This window comes from Triturus cristatus, chromosome 4_2 (genome assembly GCF_964204655.1).
Source record: "Triturus cristatus chromosome 4_2, aTriCri1.1, whole genome shotgun sequence".
NCBI lineage: Eukaryota > Metazoa > Chordata > Amphibia > Caudata > Salamandridae > Triturus > Triturus cristatus.
Window position 1 is genome coordinate 22,268,861 of NC_140586.1, and position 19,724 is coordinate 22,288,584.

General features: G+C 48.7%; 1 protein-coding gene across 2 annotated transcripts in view; it reads right to left on the reverse strand.

The window, feature by feature from the left end:
* C1QL4 (complement C1q like 4) overlaps positions 1-19,724 on the reverse strand; it is a 437,587-nt gene that overhangs the window by 282,344 nt on the left and 135,519 nt on the right. The window contains exon 1 of one of the 2 annotated variants that reach the window (XM_085600257.1): positions 14,785-18,189. The exons of the other annotated variant lie outside the window; for it this stretch is intronic. Coding sequence (XP_085456383.1) covers positions 14,785-15,327 — 543 coding nt within the window. The 5' untranslated portion in view covers positions 15,328-18,189. Of the gene's footprint in view, positions 1-14,784; positions 18,190-19,724 lie in introns of those variants that run through there. 2 annotated transcript variants of the gene reach the window in all.

A 19,724-nucleotide genomic window follows, 5' to 3' on the forward strand; every position in this document is an offset into this window, starting at 1 on the left:
ACAAATTTGTCATTCAGAGAGGTACTTTAAATGCCAGATGTAATCCTTGTGTCATCATGCAAGTCCTGTACCAGCATCCCCAATGGAAGTTGACAATGAAAGAAAAATGTATTCTCACCTAAATCATGGTACTGCTGTGAATAAAGACCTTGTTGACCTTGAAAAGCACCAAGGTCATCTGAGCAACAATGCTACTGATCTGCATTGGGAAAAAGCATCCCAACCATTTCCTAAATCATCCACAAAGTGGATTTGGTGACTGTGAGAGGGCATTCAGCTTGGACTGGTACAAAACTCGACCATGGCTGGAGTACTCTGCTAGTCTAGATGCTTGTTTTTGTTTCCCATGACGTGTGAATACTAATGGGAAAAATGATACGGATGCAGTTTTTACTGTAACTGGTTTCTGTAACTGGAAAGGTATGCTAGCATCTGGCACAGGTTTTGCTATACATTTGGCCGGTCAAACACACACATATGCTGTACTAGCTCTAGCAGAGACATCTAAGAGAGGGGAAAGAGGAGATACAATTGCCTTTTTATTAAATACGAAAGTAATAGAAAATAATTGATATTACTGAAAAAGCATTGGAGAAGTCATTCAATTTCTTGTTGTGAATTAACTCCACCTGCGTGGCAACAATGAAGATGTTTTTTGTACAAGTGGTACATGTTTAAAGCTTTTCCAATACACTCTGAAAAAACAATAAAAAGCTAGCCAGAATTATATACTCTGTTCCCTTAAATGCAAAATATACATCTACATATATCAAAAAACAAAGTAATAAATACTTTAACTGGCATGGTTCTCTCACAAGTCAAAAAGCAGTACACAAGTTGTGATTCAAAAAGTTTTTGTATTAAAACAATTGCATCTGTGATAAATGTAACATTGAAAATCTGTCCCTCATGGTGCGTTTTGTGAGCAAAGCCAAGCCTGAGGAGCATTTAATTGGTATTTTACAGATGGAACAATTAGATGCTGAATATATAGCTGATCGGATCTTAAGCCCCTTGGTTGCCAGAGATTTCAAGCCAGGAGACATTTTAAGTCAGTGCTATGATGGAGCATCAGTGATGCGTGGATGCAATGGGGGAGTTCAGGTTGTTATACAGAGAAGATTAGATAAATATATTCCTTACATACACTGTTACAATCATCAGCTTCAACTTGTTGTCATACATACCATCCAAAGTGAACCAAGGGCAAAGCGATTCTTTGATCTTTGTAATATGCTGTACAATTTCTTTCATTGTCATTATGTGAGTCAACAATATAATGGACCAACTCTCAAACGTCTTCTTGAGATTCTATGGACCAGCCGTTATGAGGTTACAAAATGTGTGTTTGAAAACATTGACACGATTTCTGATCTTATATCAGACATATATCATGATGACAATGCTACATCTGAGTTGGAGGCAGAAGCTTGTGGTTTACTATCTCACATTCAAAGGGAAAACGTTTACGTTATTGTAAACTTTTTACAAGATCTACTTTTTACTTTAAAGACTGCTAAAGCTGTGTTTCAGACACAGCAAACAAATTTGTGTTTTGCAGTGAAAGTTGTACAGTCCACACTTAGTGCCCTGAAAGCAATGCGTGCAGACCTAGGGGCCGATTTCGATCCTGTATTTTTTTTCCCACCCGACTCGTATCTGTAAATTTTTCCATACAAATCGTACAAGTCCCGTCCGACCCGCGAAGTATGATTCGTACGGGAAAAATACAACTTTTCCAGATCCGATTTGTACAAATCGGATCGGGAAAAGTTGTTCGAGAAGGACCCGGACACTTTTCCATACAAATTGTAAAAATGCAGTCCGACCGTACTAGTACGATCCGGACCGGCTTTCCGATTTACAATTTGTATGGAAAACGTCCCGTACACGGGGAATGCCATTACCCGCTACGAAGCGAACTTTGTACGACTTGTATCCCGGGAAAAGTTGTTCCCGGGGTGCGAGTCGTACAGGGGTGCGAGTCGTACAGGCATACACCCCCGTGCGTTGTGTATGTACGGTGCGTACCCCCAACATCGTGTACCCCAACATCGCATATGTACGGTGCGTACCCCCAACATCGTGTCCCCCCAACATCGCGTACCCCAACATCGCGTATGTACGGTGCGTACATACGCGATGTTGGGGGTACGCACCGTACATATGTGATGTTGGGGTACGCGATGTTGGGGTACGCGATGTTGGGGGTACGCACAATACATACGCGATGTTGGGGTACGCACCGTACATACACAACGCACGGGGTGTATGCCTGTACGACTCGTACCCCTGGGGACTCTGCTTTTACAGCAGTTTTTGGCTCCTGTAAGAAAAGAGCCGTACGGAGTGCCGTAGGGACGAATCGTACTTGCTGGGCTGGAAACCGCAGCTTAAATACATACAGACGTCGCGTGCAAGCTGTTCCGGATCAGAATCGTTGGTATTTTTTAGCTGTATGGTCTTTTGTACGATTTGTATGGAAAAAGGCTTTCTGTACGAATCGTACTTCCTAGGTTGTAAGAAAAGTTTACCGGGTACGAGTTGTACGGGAAAAACGCTCCATACAACGATTTGCACAGCCTTTTTCTAGGATTGGAATCGGCCCCCTAATGTTTTCTACCAAGTACTACTCTCCTGCTGATGTGTTAGACGAAACCACACATGTTAATCATGGACCTCAAAGGAGGAGGACTCTAAGCTGCCGATTTGCAGATTCAGTGGTACTTTCAAAAGTTGGACAATCTGCAAGTGACTCTTCCTTTTCTCAGCAGTCAGTGCTCAGGCAGCCCTTCTTGAACATAATGGACAGAGCAATAGCTGAAATGGAGACCAGATTCTCCCAGAAGAACATTGAACTTATGCCATTTCTTTCTTGGTTCCCTCATCACCACATTTTCTTGATGTGAACAAGTGTGCACCCCTTCTAGACCTAAATAATGTAATCAAAGCTACTCTTGCAGCAGAACTTACTGTTGCAAAGCCATTGTTACAAAAAAAAGTCCCAGATGGTGCAGATGTTGCCACCATTTGGGAACTGGTGCATGATTATACTGAATATTTCCCAGCACTTCATGAAATGTATGTATCTGCACTAGTTATAGGGGTTTAAACAGCAGCCTGTGAGAGCTCATTTTCAACTCTATCTCGCGTCTTCACATCTTTCCGACGCAGAATGAATCACGATCAGAAACAGAATTTAACTATTTTAGCACACGAGAAGGAGCTAACGGCAAACCAATGTATGGATGAGTTTGTAAGGGAGTTTTCAAAGAACAATAGATGGTTACCTCAATGACTGGAACTGCTAGTTTTGAAATGGTCGGTGGGAAAACTTCTGGCAGTTTTCGAAAATACTCCTCTCTCTTCTTTCAAATGTGTTACTGTTTCTCAAGAATTTGTATATATGAAAGTGCATCGCAAAAGAATGACAAGAAAATAAAATGTATAAAGTTACATTTGTGCAGAGAAATGTATTGGACAAATTACAACAAGTAAATAGCCAGCCTTTCTAGTACAATGATGTCAAGGCTTTCGTGTGGTAATAGGGACTTCCTTAATCTTGAACTCTTATAATATGCTTGGCATGCTCCTACTAGCAGGGAGGGGTCCCTCTCCAGGAGCCTTCCCACATCCTCCTCCTTTTTTTTTTTTTTACATATGCTGCCTAATGCCCCCACGTCACGAGTAGCAGTTTCAGCCATTTTGGCCTTTCTTAAAATCCATCTCGATTTGCATTTTGGGACTTGTAGTTTCATGCCGTTGGAGTCAAAACGCGGAAAATTGAAGGTGGCATTTATGGAAACAGAGGGTCACTTTTAAGACTGTAAAAGTCTGATTAAACTAACGTTTCGGTCACACTGCAGTCTTTAGAACACAGCCCCCTTCATATAGCCATATATGGACAGGGGCCGTGGAGGCCGGGTGGTGGAGACAGTTAGATTGTCACAAGTGTGAAGTTGGCGCATCTGAGGTCGTGAGGGGAGAGCTATGCGCCTCAGTGCCTTGAACCTTCACTGTGAAACGAGCGGCGATGGCGTCACCAGCTCCAATAACAGCAGAGCGGTTCTCGGTAGGACTTCTTGGCGCTGGCTGCAGTATATGGGGGCTTGGCTGGAGCTTTCTGTTCTGCCTCGCTGGTTGCGGTCACAAGGCTAGTGGTGGTCAGCCTCACCCTGTTTATGGGCAGCCATATTGGTCAGTGAGCAGCAGGTTCGGAAATGGTTCTGCGTGAACTATGTGAGGTTCTGTGGGGGGCGGTTGACCATAGCTCGCTGTCACATGGCTTGCATTTCAATCCGTGCGTATGTGGTGGTTGCATGTTTAAGTTTACTTCTTCGGGACGGTAAATATGTGTACTGCTGAGAATATGTATGCCAGTACTGCTAAAAGCATGCATCCTTCAGGTGGCTGGTAAACGCTCACTAACTGTAGCGCCTGGAGCCTAACAAGGCGCGGGGGTTATTGCGCCTCATGCAGAGACCTGCGTGTAACCTTAAGGCCACAGACGCCATAACTAATAAAGATAGCTTAGTGGTGGATGCGGGTCGTTGGTTCCAATGCAGAAATCCAGCTCAAGAGGCTAGCGCGCCAGCTGCTGCAATGTAGCTCGCCCAGACCCCTCATTTAACCCGACCGTAAAAGATTGCTTTATCGCCGATTATTTAATTGCGAAGAGACAATTCCTTCCGTGGGCTGCGACCTGGCACTATTTATCATTAACTGCCCGCAAGCCGCCCTGGGGGACCTCTTGACTCGGATTTTCGATATTGCCAAACTGCCACTTTGGCATCACATTGTATTTGTGAGCTCGGGCTGGCCGGGGCTTTAGACGTGCGTAATGGCTGCCACAGGGACAGTTCGCGCACGCTTGAGAAAGAACAATCGCATATTCCCACCTTCACTTGATTGTACAATGTATAGCGCCAAAAAGACGCCCGGTGCGAGAGGAGCGCTAGATATGAATGATATAAGATAGACCGGGCTCTCGCGACAGTGGCGGACATGGGTGCCCGGCCGCTAGTGTGGCGCCAGGAGTACCATTGGTTTGTTTCGTGCCAACTGCCACCCAAGGATTTTTTTTCCAGTGTAGTCTGTTTCCAGGTTGAGCCGGATGACGGACAGACGGACCTCTTGAAATAAAGACAATGTCTTGGAAAGTAGAGGAAATCCAACCGACTGCACCTGCTCCGTTCTTAACAGCGCCTTGAGGCGCCCGATCGGCTGTGTGTGTTTGTTTATTTGTTTAATCGCATTCTTCTGTTCGTTCACGCCTTTATTTGTTTCTGGGTCAAGTCTTTCAGGCTTTTTTATTTGTCGCGCCTTGCAGGTCCAGTGAACGTCTTACATGTTACAGTTAGTAACATGTTATAGATCCACGAGCCATTCGTTTTCATACATGTGTTCACTCGTTCACAGGTCGCTGCTTTGCTCAGTCATCCATTCTTTTCCTCGTTCGTTCGTTTCTTTATATGCAGTTTGTTTTGTAATTTGTTCATTCAATAGTTTAATTCCTTTGCATTTCCGTCGTCCATTCATTGATTGCGTGTGTGTTTGTCCAGCATGTATTTTTTGCGTGTTGCTATTTAGGGAATCTTTTGGCGTTGGCTCATTCTCTCCTTTATTTGTTTATTCATTTAATCTACGGTTTTCGTTCCTTCACTCGTGCTCTTATTTTCTCGTTTCTTGAAATTACGCCATTATACCGCGTAATGTTACTTTCCATCCGCTGTTTGACATCAAAGTGTGATTTGGTGCAATTTTTGAATGCAATTTGCGTCCTAGCACCCACAGTGGATGGAAGGCCACATTTCGTTTTGAAAAACGGCACCAAAAGCCGAATTTGCGGTTCTTGTAATTTTTTTATAATCTTCTTGAAATTTTACGTAATTTCGCATAGGTAAATTATGCGAAAATCAGTGCCCTAATATAAATCATACATCAGATGACAGCTAAACTATGACGAATTACTTAAAATGAAAATACTAGACAATTTTTTTATTTAATGATTTATGTTGAATTAATTCCAGGAGTGACACTTATGATAGTTTCTTAATTTATATGAAGGAATTGTAAAGAGTGAATGCCTGGTCGACTTTGCTGTGTGTGAGACAGGAAAAGGTTCCATCTGTTGTATGCGTTAAGTGACTGGTCATTAACATAATGCATGGCTAAACGTTGCACTCAATATAACTGTGTGAGGGAAGCGTTTTTTGCGACTTACTCTGGGCTAACTCACCTGTACCTGTTTCCAAATTTAGCACTGGACTTGGGGCGTTGAGGTACAGCAACATAAACTCGTCTGCCAAGGATAGACCGTTTTGGCCAGGATCACACGTTTTTGCGCGCTCTGCCATTCCTGCAGCTGGAGTGCGCCTGCGTCTTCGCCACTACATCGGAGGCGACGGCGGAGAGGGTTGTCAGTGCGCAATAAAGCACGCAGTACTGAAGCCTATCGCAAGCTCCGCTTCACCTCATTTGCATACGATTTGCGTTTGACCCGCCTCTTCTTGTCATCAGAGGTTGCGCTGCTGCCAGTCCAGAGGTATGTATGGGTTGGTGGGGCAGGGGGGAGGGCTGTGTCTGGTTGGCAGTCAGCGCGGGAGTTTGGAAGGTTCTGCACAGCAGGAGTCTTCAACACAGATGCCGCCTCCGGACTGATCATCACATAACGTCAGATCTTTAAGTGGCATGAACAAAACTGGGGGGGTCTCTCAAAGGGGCGTGGTCGATACATTAATGGCGTGGCGTGAACATTTATGCTAAAAATCTGAGCTCGGCATAATGTGCCGCACGACTGGTATTTTGCTGCTTCTGTTTTTGCCTCCACATAAGTGACAGTACACCTACAACAAGCCAGGACAATTGGCTTTGTCAAAGGTTGTTAGTTGCATAAAATAAATATGCTACATGCATACATACAAACTATGGCTTCGTTGTATATAATATTGAAAATGCTGTAGTTCTTGCATGAGAGGTTGTGGCGTAATGGCTAGAACTGCCAACTTTGGAGTTAAGGAAGCAGCTTTGAGTCTCAGCCTCCGCTCAACATCCTGTATTTCTGGGCAAATTACTTAATCGCCCCTGCCTGCCAAAAGCCTAAATGAATATGTTCTTGTTGATGCTCATGTAAAGCACGTCGAGTTTTGCAATATAAAGCTGTAAAAAAAGAAAAGTTACATCAAAAACAGTGAAATGCTGCAGGGTTAAAAAAAAAAAAACATTCCGAGAAGGTGGACGAAAATGGAGACAGGGACCTCTCTTGGCTCATGCTTTTAAGAACTGCTGGTGCTGAGCACCGGCAGGACCCAGCCCACTTAAAGCCCTGTATAGTGTGATGTTTTTAAAGGTGTGATTTACCTAAAGCGCCACAATGCAGCCTACGATGCAGCCTGCAGGTCTGAGTATGTGTGCATTACAAGAGCAACAAAAATGGCAAAGTGAATGGCGGAAGTTTTAAAATAGACAGAGTGAAACTGTAAGAGCTTTATGGCGGTCTCTGTAGTTAGACAGTAGTGCTTGGAGCACAGAAGCTTAGAGGCGCATCTCTAGAAGTCCTGTGTGTGTCAGTAGAGGAATACATAGAGGTGGGTGTGGCCGCAAGTTAACAGGGAGAGCCAGGCCAGAGCCGAGTCTGGTCTGGCTTGGATCTTGTAGCCCGGGCACAAGCTGAGCCCCGACAATATTTGCTATGTAAATCATGCAACAAACCAGGTAAAGTATTATAAAGTCTCTTCAAAATTCAAAAAAGTGTATTTCTTTAAGTATGGCACAGAGAAATGCTTATAAAAAGCAAAAGACACACAATTGATGGACGGAATGCAGAACGAATCAAAACATTAACCCCCAGTCAAGAGATCTGGGTTAAATCCATCATTCTTTTGCGCACCATGCCACCCCAGTTTAGACCTGGCCATATGCAAATCAGTCTTGACCCTGTGCCTCATGGGAACAGTCCAGCCCGAACTGCCAAGCCAGGTTCTCCCTGGACCAGAAACAAGCATCCTAGGACCGGTTTCAGGGTTTCACCCCTCTTCAGCCAGGATAGCTTGATTCCAGTGGCACAGTGTGCCCAGGACCCAATGTCTGGGCATACCTGGCGCACTTAGGGCGAGAAACCTGGGGTGAATGTATGACATTGTTCTGCATTCTGTCCATCAACTGTTGTTTTTGCATTTGTCACCCCGAGTGGGACTGGTATGCCCAGACGTGGGTCCCGTGCTCTCCATGCCACTGGAATCAAGCTATCCTGGCTGAAGAGGGGTGAAACCCCGAAACCGGTCCTAGGATGCTTGTTTCCAGTCCAGGGAGGACCTGGCTTGGCAGTTCGGGCTGAACTGTTCCCATGAGGCACAGGGTCAAGACTGATTTGCATATGGCTGGGTTCAAACTGGAACGGCATGGTGAGCAAAAAAACGATGGAATTAGACCCAGATCTCTGTACTGGGGTGAATGTATGACATTGTTCTGTATTCTGTCCATCAACTGTTGTTTTTGCATAAAAAATGATCGGGCACAAGCCGAGCCCCGACAATATTTGCTATGTAAATCACGCAACACACCTGGTAAAGTATTATAAAGTCTCTTCAAAATTCAAAAAAGTGTATTTAAGTATGGCACAGAGAAATGCTTATAAAAAGTGATCGTTTTGTACTACTGGTACTCTGAACTCACATTTTTGAAAGTGCTTTCATGTGCGATAATGAAGAAAAAAGGTTTTGCTGAAATAAAATATTTGCCTAAGATCACACAATTTAAGCAGGGAAGCCAGAATTTATCCAGGTTTTCTGGTTTCACTTTGTACAGATCCGCCAGTAAATGGGTCTCTATTTGGCTTACCTTATGTTAAGGCTTTGTTTTTACTGCTTAGTGCATTTTTCTGCAGGTTTTAAATACAGTGCAAAGTCTACCCGAAGGGCCAGCGCTTTACATGAGCAACAGTTACATTACATTAAATACATTGTTTATAGGCATGGGAAGATTAAGTGATTTTTCCAGTATCGCATGATGTAGAGCCGATGTCTAGACTCGAACCTGGTTCTCCACTTCCACGTGCAGCAGCTCAGACTATACCACCAAATCGTGGGGAGAGGGAGGCGGGCAGGCAGAAGTCACATGAAAGCTCAGCTCGTTATGGGCTCGAGGTTCAAACAGGAGCTCGAGCTGCACCAGAGCCAGGCTTCTGGTTCCAGCCTTCATTGGCTCGTCTGTCTCTAGGAATATCAGTGCACAGTGAACCTACTTCTAGGGGTGTATCATGAGCAGTGCTGGAATGTGAAAAAGTATACCTCAGGAACCCATAAATTGTGGGTCAAAGTGTGGCAGAAGGAAGGGGTGGAGTCACAAGGGGCAGAAGCTGCAAAGCATTCTGACAGTCAATTTATACAATTGTTTAAAAAAAATCTGCTGCAAAGAAATTTGTAACAAGGACTTATGGGGCAGTAAATCTGTTCTAGAAGAATCAATTGGTCATGTAGAGGCTGCATTTTGAAATAGGGTCAGCACACCTGCTGCAGAGATCTTTCTGTGCCCTGCAATTTCGAGGAGATTATAACAACGGTAAGATAACTCTGGTGGTTAGTACTACAAGAGTTCTGTGTTTTGTCCATTCACAGTTTCGACTCATAAAGCAGATAGCGTGCTAATGTGCCTGCTTCGAAGCACATCGTGCAATATGCAGATCACAGATTTTTATTTTATTAAGATATGTAGGAGGCCTACTGCTTTTGACACTGGGAACGTTTTGCTACTTCCAGTTTATAAATTGCAATCAATCACCACTTGTATAGCGCAGCAAATCACCCATGAAGGTCTCGAGGCACTGGAACTGTTCGCTGCTGCAAGGAGTTGAATTAATCAAACAACCAGGTCTTTGGCAAGCCTAATAAAGCACAGTGATCTATTTACCAGCATCAAGGAGCTGCATTCTAACTGTAAGTCATCGGTTTTGAACCTTGTTGGGTTTTTATGTCAGTTGGTATTCTAAGATTGTAAAGAAGGGTTCATTTGAGAAATAATAAAGTCGTGTTCGTACAGAGCACCACATTCACTGAGTTACATTTTATATCCCAACTTTATTTTTCTCCCTACCATTCACTCTTAACACATAATGTCTACAAATATAGATGAAATGTAATTTTTTCAGCATATAACCCTCATTTTCTTATGTAAAATTTTCTGTGCATCATGAGAATCCGCTTGTTTAAATACTGAAGTATCAGTGCACGGTGCAAGTTCTTGTAGGGGTGTAAATACTGGAGTATCAGTGCACGGTGCAAGTTCTTGTAGATGTGTAAATACGGGGGCATCAGTGCACGGTGCAAGTTCTTGTAGGGGTGTAAATACCGGGGCATCAGTGCACGGTGCAAATTCTTGTAGGGGTGTAAATACTGCAGTATCAGTGCACGGTGCAAGTTCTTGTAGAAGTGTAAATACTGGGGCATCAGTGCACGGTGCAAGTTCTTGTAGAAGTGTAAATACTGGGGCATCAGTGCACGTGGATGTTCTTGTAGAAGTGTAAATACTGGAGTATCAGTGCATGGTGCAAGTTCTTGTAGAAGTGTAAATACTGGGGCATCAGTGCACGGTGGAAGTTCTTGTAGAAGTGTAAATACCGGGGCATCAGTGCACGGTGCAAGTTCTTGTAGGCATGTAAATAACGGGGCATCAGTGCACGGTGTAAGTTGTTGTTGGGGTGTAAATACTGGGGCATAGGTGCATGGTGGAAGTTCTTGTAGAAGTGTAAATACTGAGGCATCAGTGCACGGTGCAAGTTCTTGTAGAAGTGTAAATACTGGGGCATCAGTGCACGGTGCAAGTTCTTGTAAAAGTGTAAATAGTGGGGCATCAGTGCACGGTGGATGTTCTTGTAGAAGTGTAAATACTGGAGTATCAGCGCACAGTGCAAGTTCTAGTAGAAGTGTAAATACTGGGGCATCAGTGCACGGTGGATGTTCTTGTAGAAGTGTAAATACTGGAGTATCAGCGCACGGTGCAAGTTCTTGTAGGGGTGTAAATACCAAGGCATCGGTTCACAGTGCAAGTTCATGTAGGGGTGTAAATACTGGGGCATCAATGCACGGTGCAAGTTCTTGTAGGGCTGTAAATACTGGAGTATCAGTGCACGGTGCAAGTTCTTGTAGGGGTTAAATACTGAAGTATCACAGTGCACGGTGCAAGTTCTTGTAGGGGTGTAAATACTGGAGTATCAGTGCACGGTGCAAGTTCTTGTAGGGGTGTAAATACTGGAATATCAGTGCACAGTGCAAGTTCTTGTAGGGGTGTAAATACTGGGGCATCAGTGCACTGTGCAAGTTCTTGTAGGGGTGTAAATACTGGGCATCAGTGCACGGTGCAAGTTCTTGTAGGGGTGTAAATACTGGGGCATCAGTGCACGGTGCAAGTACTTGTTGGGGTGTAAATACTGGAGTATCAGTGCGTGGTGCAGGTTCTTGTAGGGGTGTAAATACTGGGGCATCAGTGCACGGGGCAAGTTCTTGTAGGGGTGTAAATACTGGAGTATTATTCGTGCGTGGTGCAAGTTCTTTCAATGGTGTATATAGGGAGGCATCAGTGTGCAGTGCAAGTTCTTGTAGGGGTGTAAATACTGGAGTATCATCCGTGCACAGTGCAAGTTCTTTCAACGGTGTATATAGGGAGGCATCAGTGTCCAGTGCAAGTTCTTGTAGGGGTGTAAATACTGGAGTATCAGTGCACAGTGCAAGTTCTTGTAGGGGTGTAAATACTGGGGCATCAATGCACGGTGCAAGTTCTTGTAGGGCTGTAAATACTGGCGCATCAGTGCACGGTGCACGGTCTTGTAGAAGTGTAAATACTTGGGTATCAGTGCACGGTGCAAGTTCTTGTAGGGCTGTAAATACTGGGGCATCAGTGCTCGGTGAAAGTTCTTGTAGGGGTGTAATTACTGGGGCATCAGTGCACAGTGCAAGTTCTTGTAGGGCTGTAAACACTGGGGCATCAGTGCACGGTGCAAGTTCTTGTAGAAGTGTAAATACTGGAGTATCAGTGCGCGGTGCAAGTTCTTGTAGAAGTGTAAATACTGGGGCATCAGTGCACGGTGGAAGTTATTGTAGGGCAGTATAGCGAGAACCCTCTCCATGTGTGAATAATGGAGCATCTGTGCACTATAGAAGTACTGCATAGCCTCAGTTATGGGAGGGGTGTATCGTGAGAACCCTCCCGATGTGCAAATATTGAAACATCAGTGCACTGTGCAACTTCTTGCAGGGGTGCACCATGAGAACCCTCTCGCAGTGTCAATACTGGAGCATTCGTGCACGCTCTGAGTGAGTACCAGTGTACGGTGCAAGCGTGTTAGCGTGAGAACTCTGCAGATGTCTCCCTGCTGGGACCAGTGCACGCTAAGGGGAATTCTGAGTATGTAGTGGGAGCTTCACTTGATCAGTGCCCGGTGGTGGTCAGGCTAGAGGCGCTTTGCGGATACATCAGTACAGGTGCAGCGGTACGGGAGAGGACAAGCAGAGCTCCTGGGAGATCTCGGCCATGAGACAGCCATGCATGGTGAAAGTCATGGCGCGTGAATGTTTCACCAGTGTAGAGGTGCATCATGGGAGCCCAGTGGATGGCTTGGCCTTGTAACGGCCAGGCATGGTCCAGGCAGTATTGAGGCGCATTGACTGAGATGCTCCCTTCGTCCTGGAGTGAGCGCTGAGTACCCCAGACACCGCCCCCTAGTGTTGGGTGGTTAGTTGTGGACAGAAGCAGAATAAAGCCCCGGGGGCAGAGTAAACATCGCTGGACCTTGGGTTGGATCTGCAGATCACAGCTGATTGAAGAGGGTTACTTACACACATGGGAAAGGTCGAAGGTCACTGTCCTTTAATGCAGCCAGTGGGCAGCACAGCAACTCTGCAGTGGGGAGCGTTGGCGGCCCTTTTGAGTGGTTTCACGCACTCTCGGGCGTGCACGCCCTACGAACCCGAACTTGGGGCTGCCACTGAGGTCAGTCCTGGTCAGTAGTTCTGTTAGTGGTAGGGAAAGTGGTGGGCCAGTGGGAGTAGGAGCAGGTGTGGGTCAGTAGAGACCGTCGTCGTGGCAGTACTGTCTGGGGCAGTATTAGCAGGGGCAGTGTGGATGGCACTAGTGGAGGTAGACGTAAGGTAATTGATGGGCACGGTAGTACTAAAGTAGGTGCAGTGATCGAGCAATAGTAGGAGTATTAGCAATGATGGGGCGGTGGGGGGGGGCAGTGACGGATGCAAAGCTACTCTGGGGGGGATGGGGGCAGTAGTGAGCAGAGCTGGGGCAATAGTGAGGCAGTATTGAGCAGTAATGAGTCAAAAGTGAGCAGTGATGAGGCACTAGTGAACAGTAATTAGACAGCAGTGGTACAGTGGTGAAATAGTAGTGAGGGAGTGATGAGGCAGTGAAAGAAGCAGTGATGAGGCACTAGTGAACAGTAATGAGACAGCAGTGCTACAGTGGTGAGGCAATAGTGATGGAGTGATGAGGCAGTGGAAGAAGCAGTGATGAGGCAGTAGCGGGCCAGTGACGAGGCTGTAGTGAGCAGTGATAAGGCACTAGTGACCAGTGACGAGACCGCAGTGGGGTAGGGGTGAAGCAGTAGTGAGGCAGTGACGAGGCAAGTGAGGCAGTGCTGAGGCACTAGTGAGTAGTGATGAGACAGCAGTGGGGCAGTGATGAGGCACTAGTGAACGGTGATGAGACAGCAGTGGGAGAGTTATGAGGCAGTAGTGAGGCAGTGAGGAGGCAGTAGTAGGGACAGTGATGAGGCAATGATGAGGCACTAGTGAACAGTGATGACACAGCAGTGTGGCAGTGATGAGGCAGTAGTCAGGCAGTGATAGGAGCAGTGATGAGACAGTAGTGAACAGTGATGAGACAATAGTCAACAGTGATGAGACAGCACTCAACAGGGATGAGACAGTAGAGAATAGTGATGAGACAGCAGTGTGGCAGTGATGAGGCAGTAGTGAGGCAGCGATGAGGCAGTGGTAGGGGCAGTGGTAGGGGCAGTGGTAGGAGCAGTGATGAGGCAGTAATGGGCCAGTGATTAGGCTGTAGTGAACAGTGATGAGGCACTATTGAGCAGTGATGAGACAGCACTGGGGCAGTGATGAAGCAGTAGTCAAGCAGTGATAGGAGCAGTGATGAGAGACAGTAGTCAACAGTGATGAGGCAGTAGTGAATAGTGATGAGGCAGAAGAGTGGCAGTGATGAGGCAGTAGTGAGGCAGTGATGAGGCAATGGTAGGGGCAGTGTTAGGAGCAGTGATGAGGCCGTAATGGGCCAGTGATGAGGCTGTGAACAGTGATGTGGCACTATTGAGCAGTGATGAGATAGCAGTGGGGCAGTGATGAAGCAGTAGTCAGACAGTGATGAGACAGTAGTGAACAGTGATGAGACAATAGTAAACAGTGATAAGACAGTAGTGAACAGTGATATGACAGCAGTGGGGCAGTGATGAGACAGCAGTGGGGAAGTGATGAGACAGCAGTGGACAGTGATGAGGCAGTCGTATGACCAGTGACGAGACAGTAGTGAATAGTGATTAGACAGTAGTGAACAGTGATGAGACAGCAGTGGGGCAGTGATGATGCAGTAGTAGGACCAGTGATGAGACAGTAGTGGACAGTGATGAGGCAGTGGTAGGACCAGTGATGAGGCAGAGGTAGGAGGAGTGATGTGGCACTAGTAGAGGCGGAAATGAAGCAATAGTAAGCGCAGTTACGACGCAGTAGTAAAGGCAGTAGTACGATCTTGGATGGGCACTGGGACCCTTACCTGCATGTTCTTCAATAGATCTGCCCACATGCTGGTGCCATCGCCCCCCCTCATCAGCACATGGTAGGTGAAGAAGTAGATGCCCGGGAGGGGACAGGTGAACTTGCCCGTGGCCGGCTCATAGTAGTTGCCCACGTTGGTCACCACATCGTCGAAGCGGAGCACCTCGTAGCCCTCGTGAGGTTTCTTGAGGCCGGCATAGAAGGCGATCTTGGGGCTGTAGTAGGAGGGTACGTAGCCCCCAGGACCTGGTCCAGGAGGTCCTGGTGGCCCCGGCCTTCCTGGCTCCCCCGGAGGGCCCCTCGGTCCAGGAGGGCCCGGTGGCCCCGGAAGTCCCCTCGTGCCCAGCTTGCCCTTTTTGCTGTGGCTCCCCTGCAGGTAGGTGGGTGGTGAGGCCAGAGCCAGCTCCTGGCTGGACTCCCCTGAGGTTTGGGGGGTGAAGGGGTCGCAAACCATCCTGCAGCTGCCCAACATCTCATAGTGGTTGGTGGTCTTTGAGCTGTGGACCAGCAGCGGAATGGCGACAAGCAAAACCAGCACCATGGCCACACCGATGGCCGCCCCAATTACCCGTTTTTTGCGGCTCAGTCTGGTGGCCGCCAGGGTGAGGAAGTCGTCTTCACTTTTAGAAGTAATGGTGAAATGTTCTCAAAGGGGTAGAGGAACCCCTATCTGTGCCAAGAAGCACCCAGCAGCAGCCCCACTCCAGCTCAGGACCTTGAGCGAGTGCCACTCCAGCCAATGATCTCTGAGGAGAACTACTTCAGCCAATTACTTCTGAGGAGCGCCACTCCGGCCAAGGACTTCTGAAGAGCATCACTCCAGACAAATACCTGTGATGAGCACCATTCCAGTCAAGCTCTCTCAGGAGCACCACTCGCGCCAATGACCTCTGAGAAGCGCCACTCCAGCCAATGACATTTGAGGAGCACCACTCCAGCCAATGACCATTGAGGAGCACCACTCCAGCCAATGACCTTTGAGGAGCACCACTCCAGCCAATGACCTTTGAGGAGCACCACTCTGGCCAATGACCTTTGAGGAGCACCACTCTGACCAATGACCTTTGAGGAGCACAACTCAGCCAATGACCTCTGAGGAGCGCCACTCCAGCCAATGATCTCTGAGGAGAGTCAATGTAGCAAAATACTTCAGTGTTGAACCACAACAGCCAAGGGCCTCTGAGGAACACCACTATGGCCTCAGACCATGAAAGCCACAACTTCAAAAAGGGCTATCCAGGGAGTGATACGCAGACAATGGTTTCGGGGAACACCTGCCACGAGACTATGAGTACCTTCTGTCCAAGTACCTAGCAGGCCCACCAGTCAAGATCTTCCAGGGAGCACATCTCCACTCAGTGTCCACCAAGATCCTTCAAAGAACTTCGGCCAATGACCTTTGGACAGTACTACTACAACCAAGGACTTCTGACCAACACTTCCTTTCTTTGGTGGATGTCCTGGACTACCAGATGCTGGGCACTGCCCATAACTCCTGAAGAAGACTGGCCAGAAACTTCTGGAGACCACTACTGCCAAAAAGGACAAGTTTCAGGGCACACTCAATGATCAGACCACCCGTAGACAGTCGGCAGCCACGATCTTTGGAGAGGAGCGCACACCACAGACATCTAGGTTCAACCAATGACGAAGATCTCCTCTGGACTGGCTACATACCCCAGGAGCGGCCACTGACAGACACTGCAGAAAGACGACGCTGATGACGAATGAGCTTCTGGCACCAACCTGTTGATCTAGGCTCCAGGCGTTCGGAGGATGCCGCCAGGTCTAGGGGCGGGAGTCCAGTCTATCCCCACCCTTAAAAGGACCCAAAATCCCTGATATGCTTCCCCTTCAGCCAGGAAGCGAGCCCCTGGCTTTTCTTTTTGTCCCTACCCTGCTTTTGCCTTCCACCTGCTCCCTACTCGCACTGCCACTTCCTAACGTAGAGCACGGCCTACACTTACTGCCTCTTTTGTCCGAAGACCCCCCTGGCACTGCCTACACCTCTCTTCCTGAAGACCAGCATATCCCAGCCTCTACCACTGCTACGTATGGATGGCCCCTCACCCCCACCTGGGGTTACCACAGCGAACCCCAGTTCTTAACCGAACCCCTCTTATTTCCAGAGGACCCTTCGCCACTAGCTGCAGTCTTCTGTTTTGTGCAGGGCACCCCGATCTACTACTCGCTGCCCCCCTATAAGAACTCCTAGCCCTACGCCTGTTCTTAATCCCAGTGGACCCCCAGCCCCTCCCTGCCTGACTTCGGAATGATCCACAGACACTCAGTGGCGTGGACTCCAAATCCCCACAGAAAGTTCCTGCCACTTCAGCGGACCCCAGCCTGTAAATGCGGTTCTTAGTTCCAGGAGATCTCTGTCCCTACGTCCAGTTCTTCCCAGTGCGCCCCCGGCCCTACCTGCTCTTTCTTTCGGGGTCACCAGTCCCTTAGGCCACTGTGTGCCAGGGGGGCGAGAGGTGCGGCCTGTTCTTGTTTGAAGGGGACACGTTTTTCTGAAGGAACCCTCTCCCTCACCAGCCCCTCGCACCCAGAGAAGGACGAGATGGCGCCAGGACCCCTGCAGAGACCCCCCTCCTAGCAATTTCTGTTAAAGGTGGCCCTAGCCCCTTCTCTTGAGAGGCGCCTCGGCTGCTACCAGCTCCCGGACCCTGTCGCCCTCTTCTAGCCAGGAGACCCCCTGCCCCTTCCCTTCAGAGCCCAGACTCTCGCAGAGGACCCGCCAGCCCTGCCCTCCTCTCCCCGCTCCTGCTGCCCAACAACAGGTGCCTGCTGCAAACTTTGTGGAACTGCGCTCCCGCCGGCCCCGCGTGAGGGGCTCTCGCTGCAGTGATGCTTCGGGGGGCGTCCTGTGGCTCTTCTGGGCTCTTTATTACACGAGAGACATTGAGCCTTGGTTATTGTGGGACTTTCCCTCAGAGATCGGATGGCACGAGCTTCTGGAAGCTGCTGTCCTTGGTCTGGTCTTTGAGGAGTCTTCGGGGTTCGGTTAAGATGTAGTCCCTGCGCCTCTCCACTCCGATTGTCCCCCCTCAGAGCTCGACTGAGAAGTGAATCTCGGGACTCCGGTTCTTGAGGGTTTTCAGTGCTCTAGTCTGAGAGTTTACCCTCAGAGCTCAGATGAGATGCTGGTCCGGCGATCCGGTCCTCTGAGGGTGTCCAGCGCTCTGACCCTCTGAGGGGCTCCTTCTCAGCGCTCGGATGCTATAAGTCTTCTTCACGGCTCGGGGAGGCGAGAGTCCTGGAGCTCTGATTCTTTAGAGTTTCCTTTTATATGACGGTCCTCGAGCTCTGGCGCCGAGCCCGGTCAGAGTTCCGGTGAGGCGAGTGTTCTTGAGCTCTGATGCTCCGAGGGTCTCCGCTACGTAACTGGATAAGGGTCTGAAGTACTAGTTCTTGAGAGGAGCTCCTCAAGAGTTGTCTAAACGAGGAGCCGGGAGCCCTGTTTCTTTGGGCTCTAGAGCTCGGGTAGGATGGGATCCGGAGCTCCTGTTCTTTGACGGTCTCGCCTCAGAGCTCGGATCAGACGCTGGCTCCGGGCGGGCAGTTTAGTTCTCGGTCTGAGCTGTGTGCGCAGAGCGCCGGTTGCCCGAGCCGAGAGTCGTGTTGCGGTGGGGGTGGGGGGTTCGGTCAGTGTTGCGCCTCCTGCCTCCGATGACAGCGGCTCCCTCAGTGCTCCCGCTGCTGTCAGTGATTCCAAAGCACGCGCACCGCGCGTGGACTGTGTGTGTGTGTGTGTGAGGGGGTGCTGCTGCCTTCCACGATCCCCTTTCAACTTTGCAGCTTCGACAAAAGGAGTTAGTCTCAGAAGCGCAATCCTCGCCTGTCCCCGCTCTTCGGAGCTGGTTAGGAGCAGGTCCGCAACACTCCTGTTTTGCCCCCTCTTTCTTCAGAGGTGGTATTCTGGAGCTGTTCGTGAGCTGCAGACTGCACACATTCTCTTCCTCCTCGTCGTGGCCTAGTCCCCTCGCCCCTGCAGGTCACCTCCTACCATCAGGGCTGCACTCCGAGTCGGGTCATAAGTCCACCCGAGAGCCGCAGTTCTGACACAGGTTCTGGGCCTGTTCTCGTGGATCTCACGTTCCCTTCAGAGATCTAGTTTTAGATCTGGCTATGAGCACTAAACTGTCCCTGATTGCCTCGTCCTTCTTGTACAGCTGTCGTTTTAGACTCGGTTCGGACTTGCAGGTACCTAGTGTTTGTTCTTGCAGCTCATTCTCTTTGCTTCTAGACATTCAGCTCTGGAGCCGGCTGTGGATAATGAACTACCGTGGAAGCCGAGCCTTGGCCTGGCACAGCTTCTGGGTCCTTAGGGGGGCTAGTGTTATTTTCCCGCCCTTTTTCTTAAGCTTCGTAGTTTTGGAGCAGTTTCTGAACGTTGGTAGGACTTTCTCTAAGTCTGATATAGAACGACAGCTTTCTGTCAGAATCCACGTTCTAAGATGACCCCCGTCCTCACAGGCCCAGCTCTTCCTTCATAGGTGTTCTGGGTCGGGTCCCGAGTTTTCACGGGTCCCAGCTCCCGCAGGCCTGGTTCCTCCTCCAGAGCTGTAGTTCTGGAGCGGGTTCTGCGCTGCCACCTGCTCCCTGGCCTTTCACTGCCCGCAGAGCTGCTTTGTAACTCGAGTTCTCGTGAGGGCTGCCGCCTCTGTCGCTGCCCTGCCCCTCACCTCGGAGCCCCAGCTGGCGCCTTCACTGCCCTCGGCTGCTCCTGCCAGATCTCGTGGGTGTCAGCAGAGCCCGCGTGGAGCTGCTCGTCTCACCCCTGGGGTCCTGCAGTGGGTCTGAGCTCGGTGATGCAGGCTGTTGTGACAGAGCCTGGAAGACAAACCGAGAGCCCCCCACCCTCGACGACAAAAAAGGAGGGGGGGGGGGGGGTAAAGCAGCTATGTCCTTCTTGCACTTAAGCATCGAGGA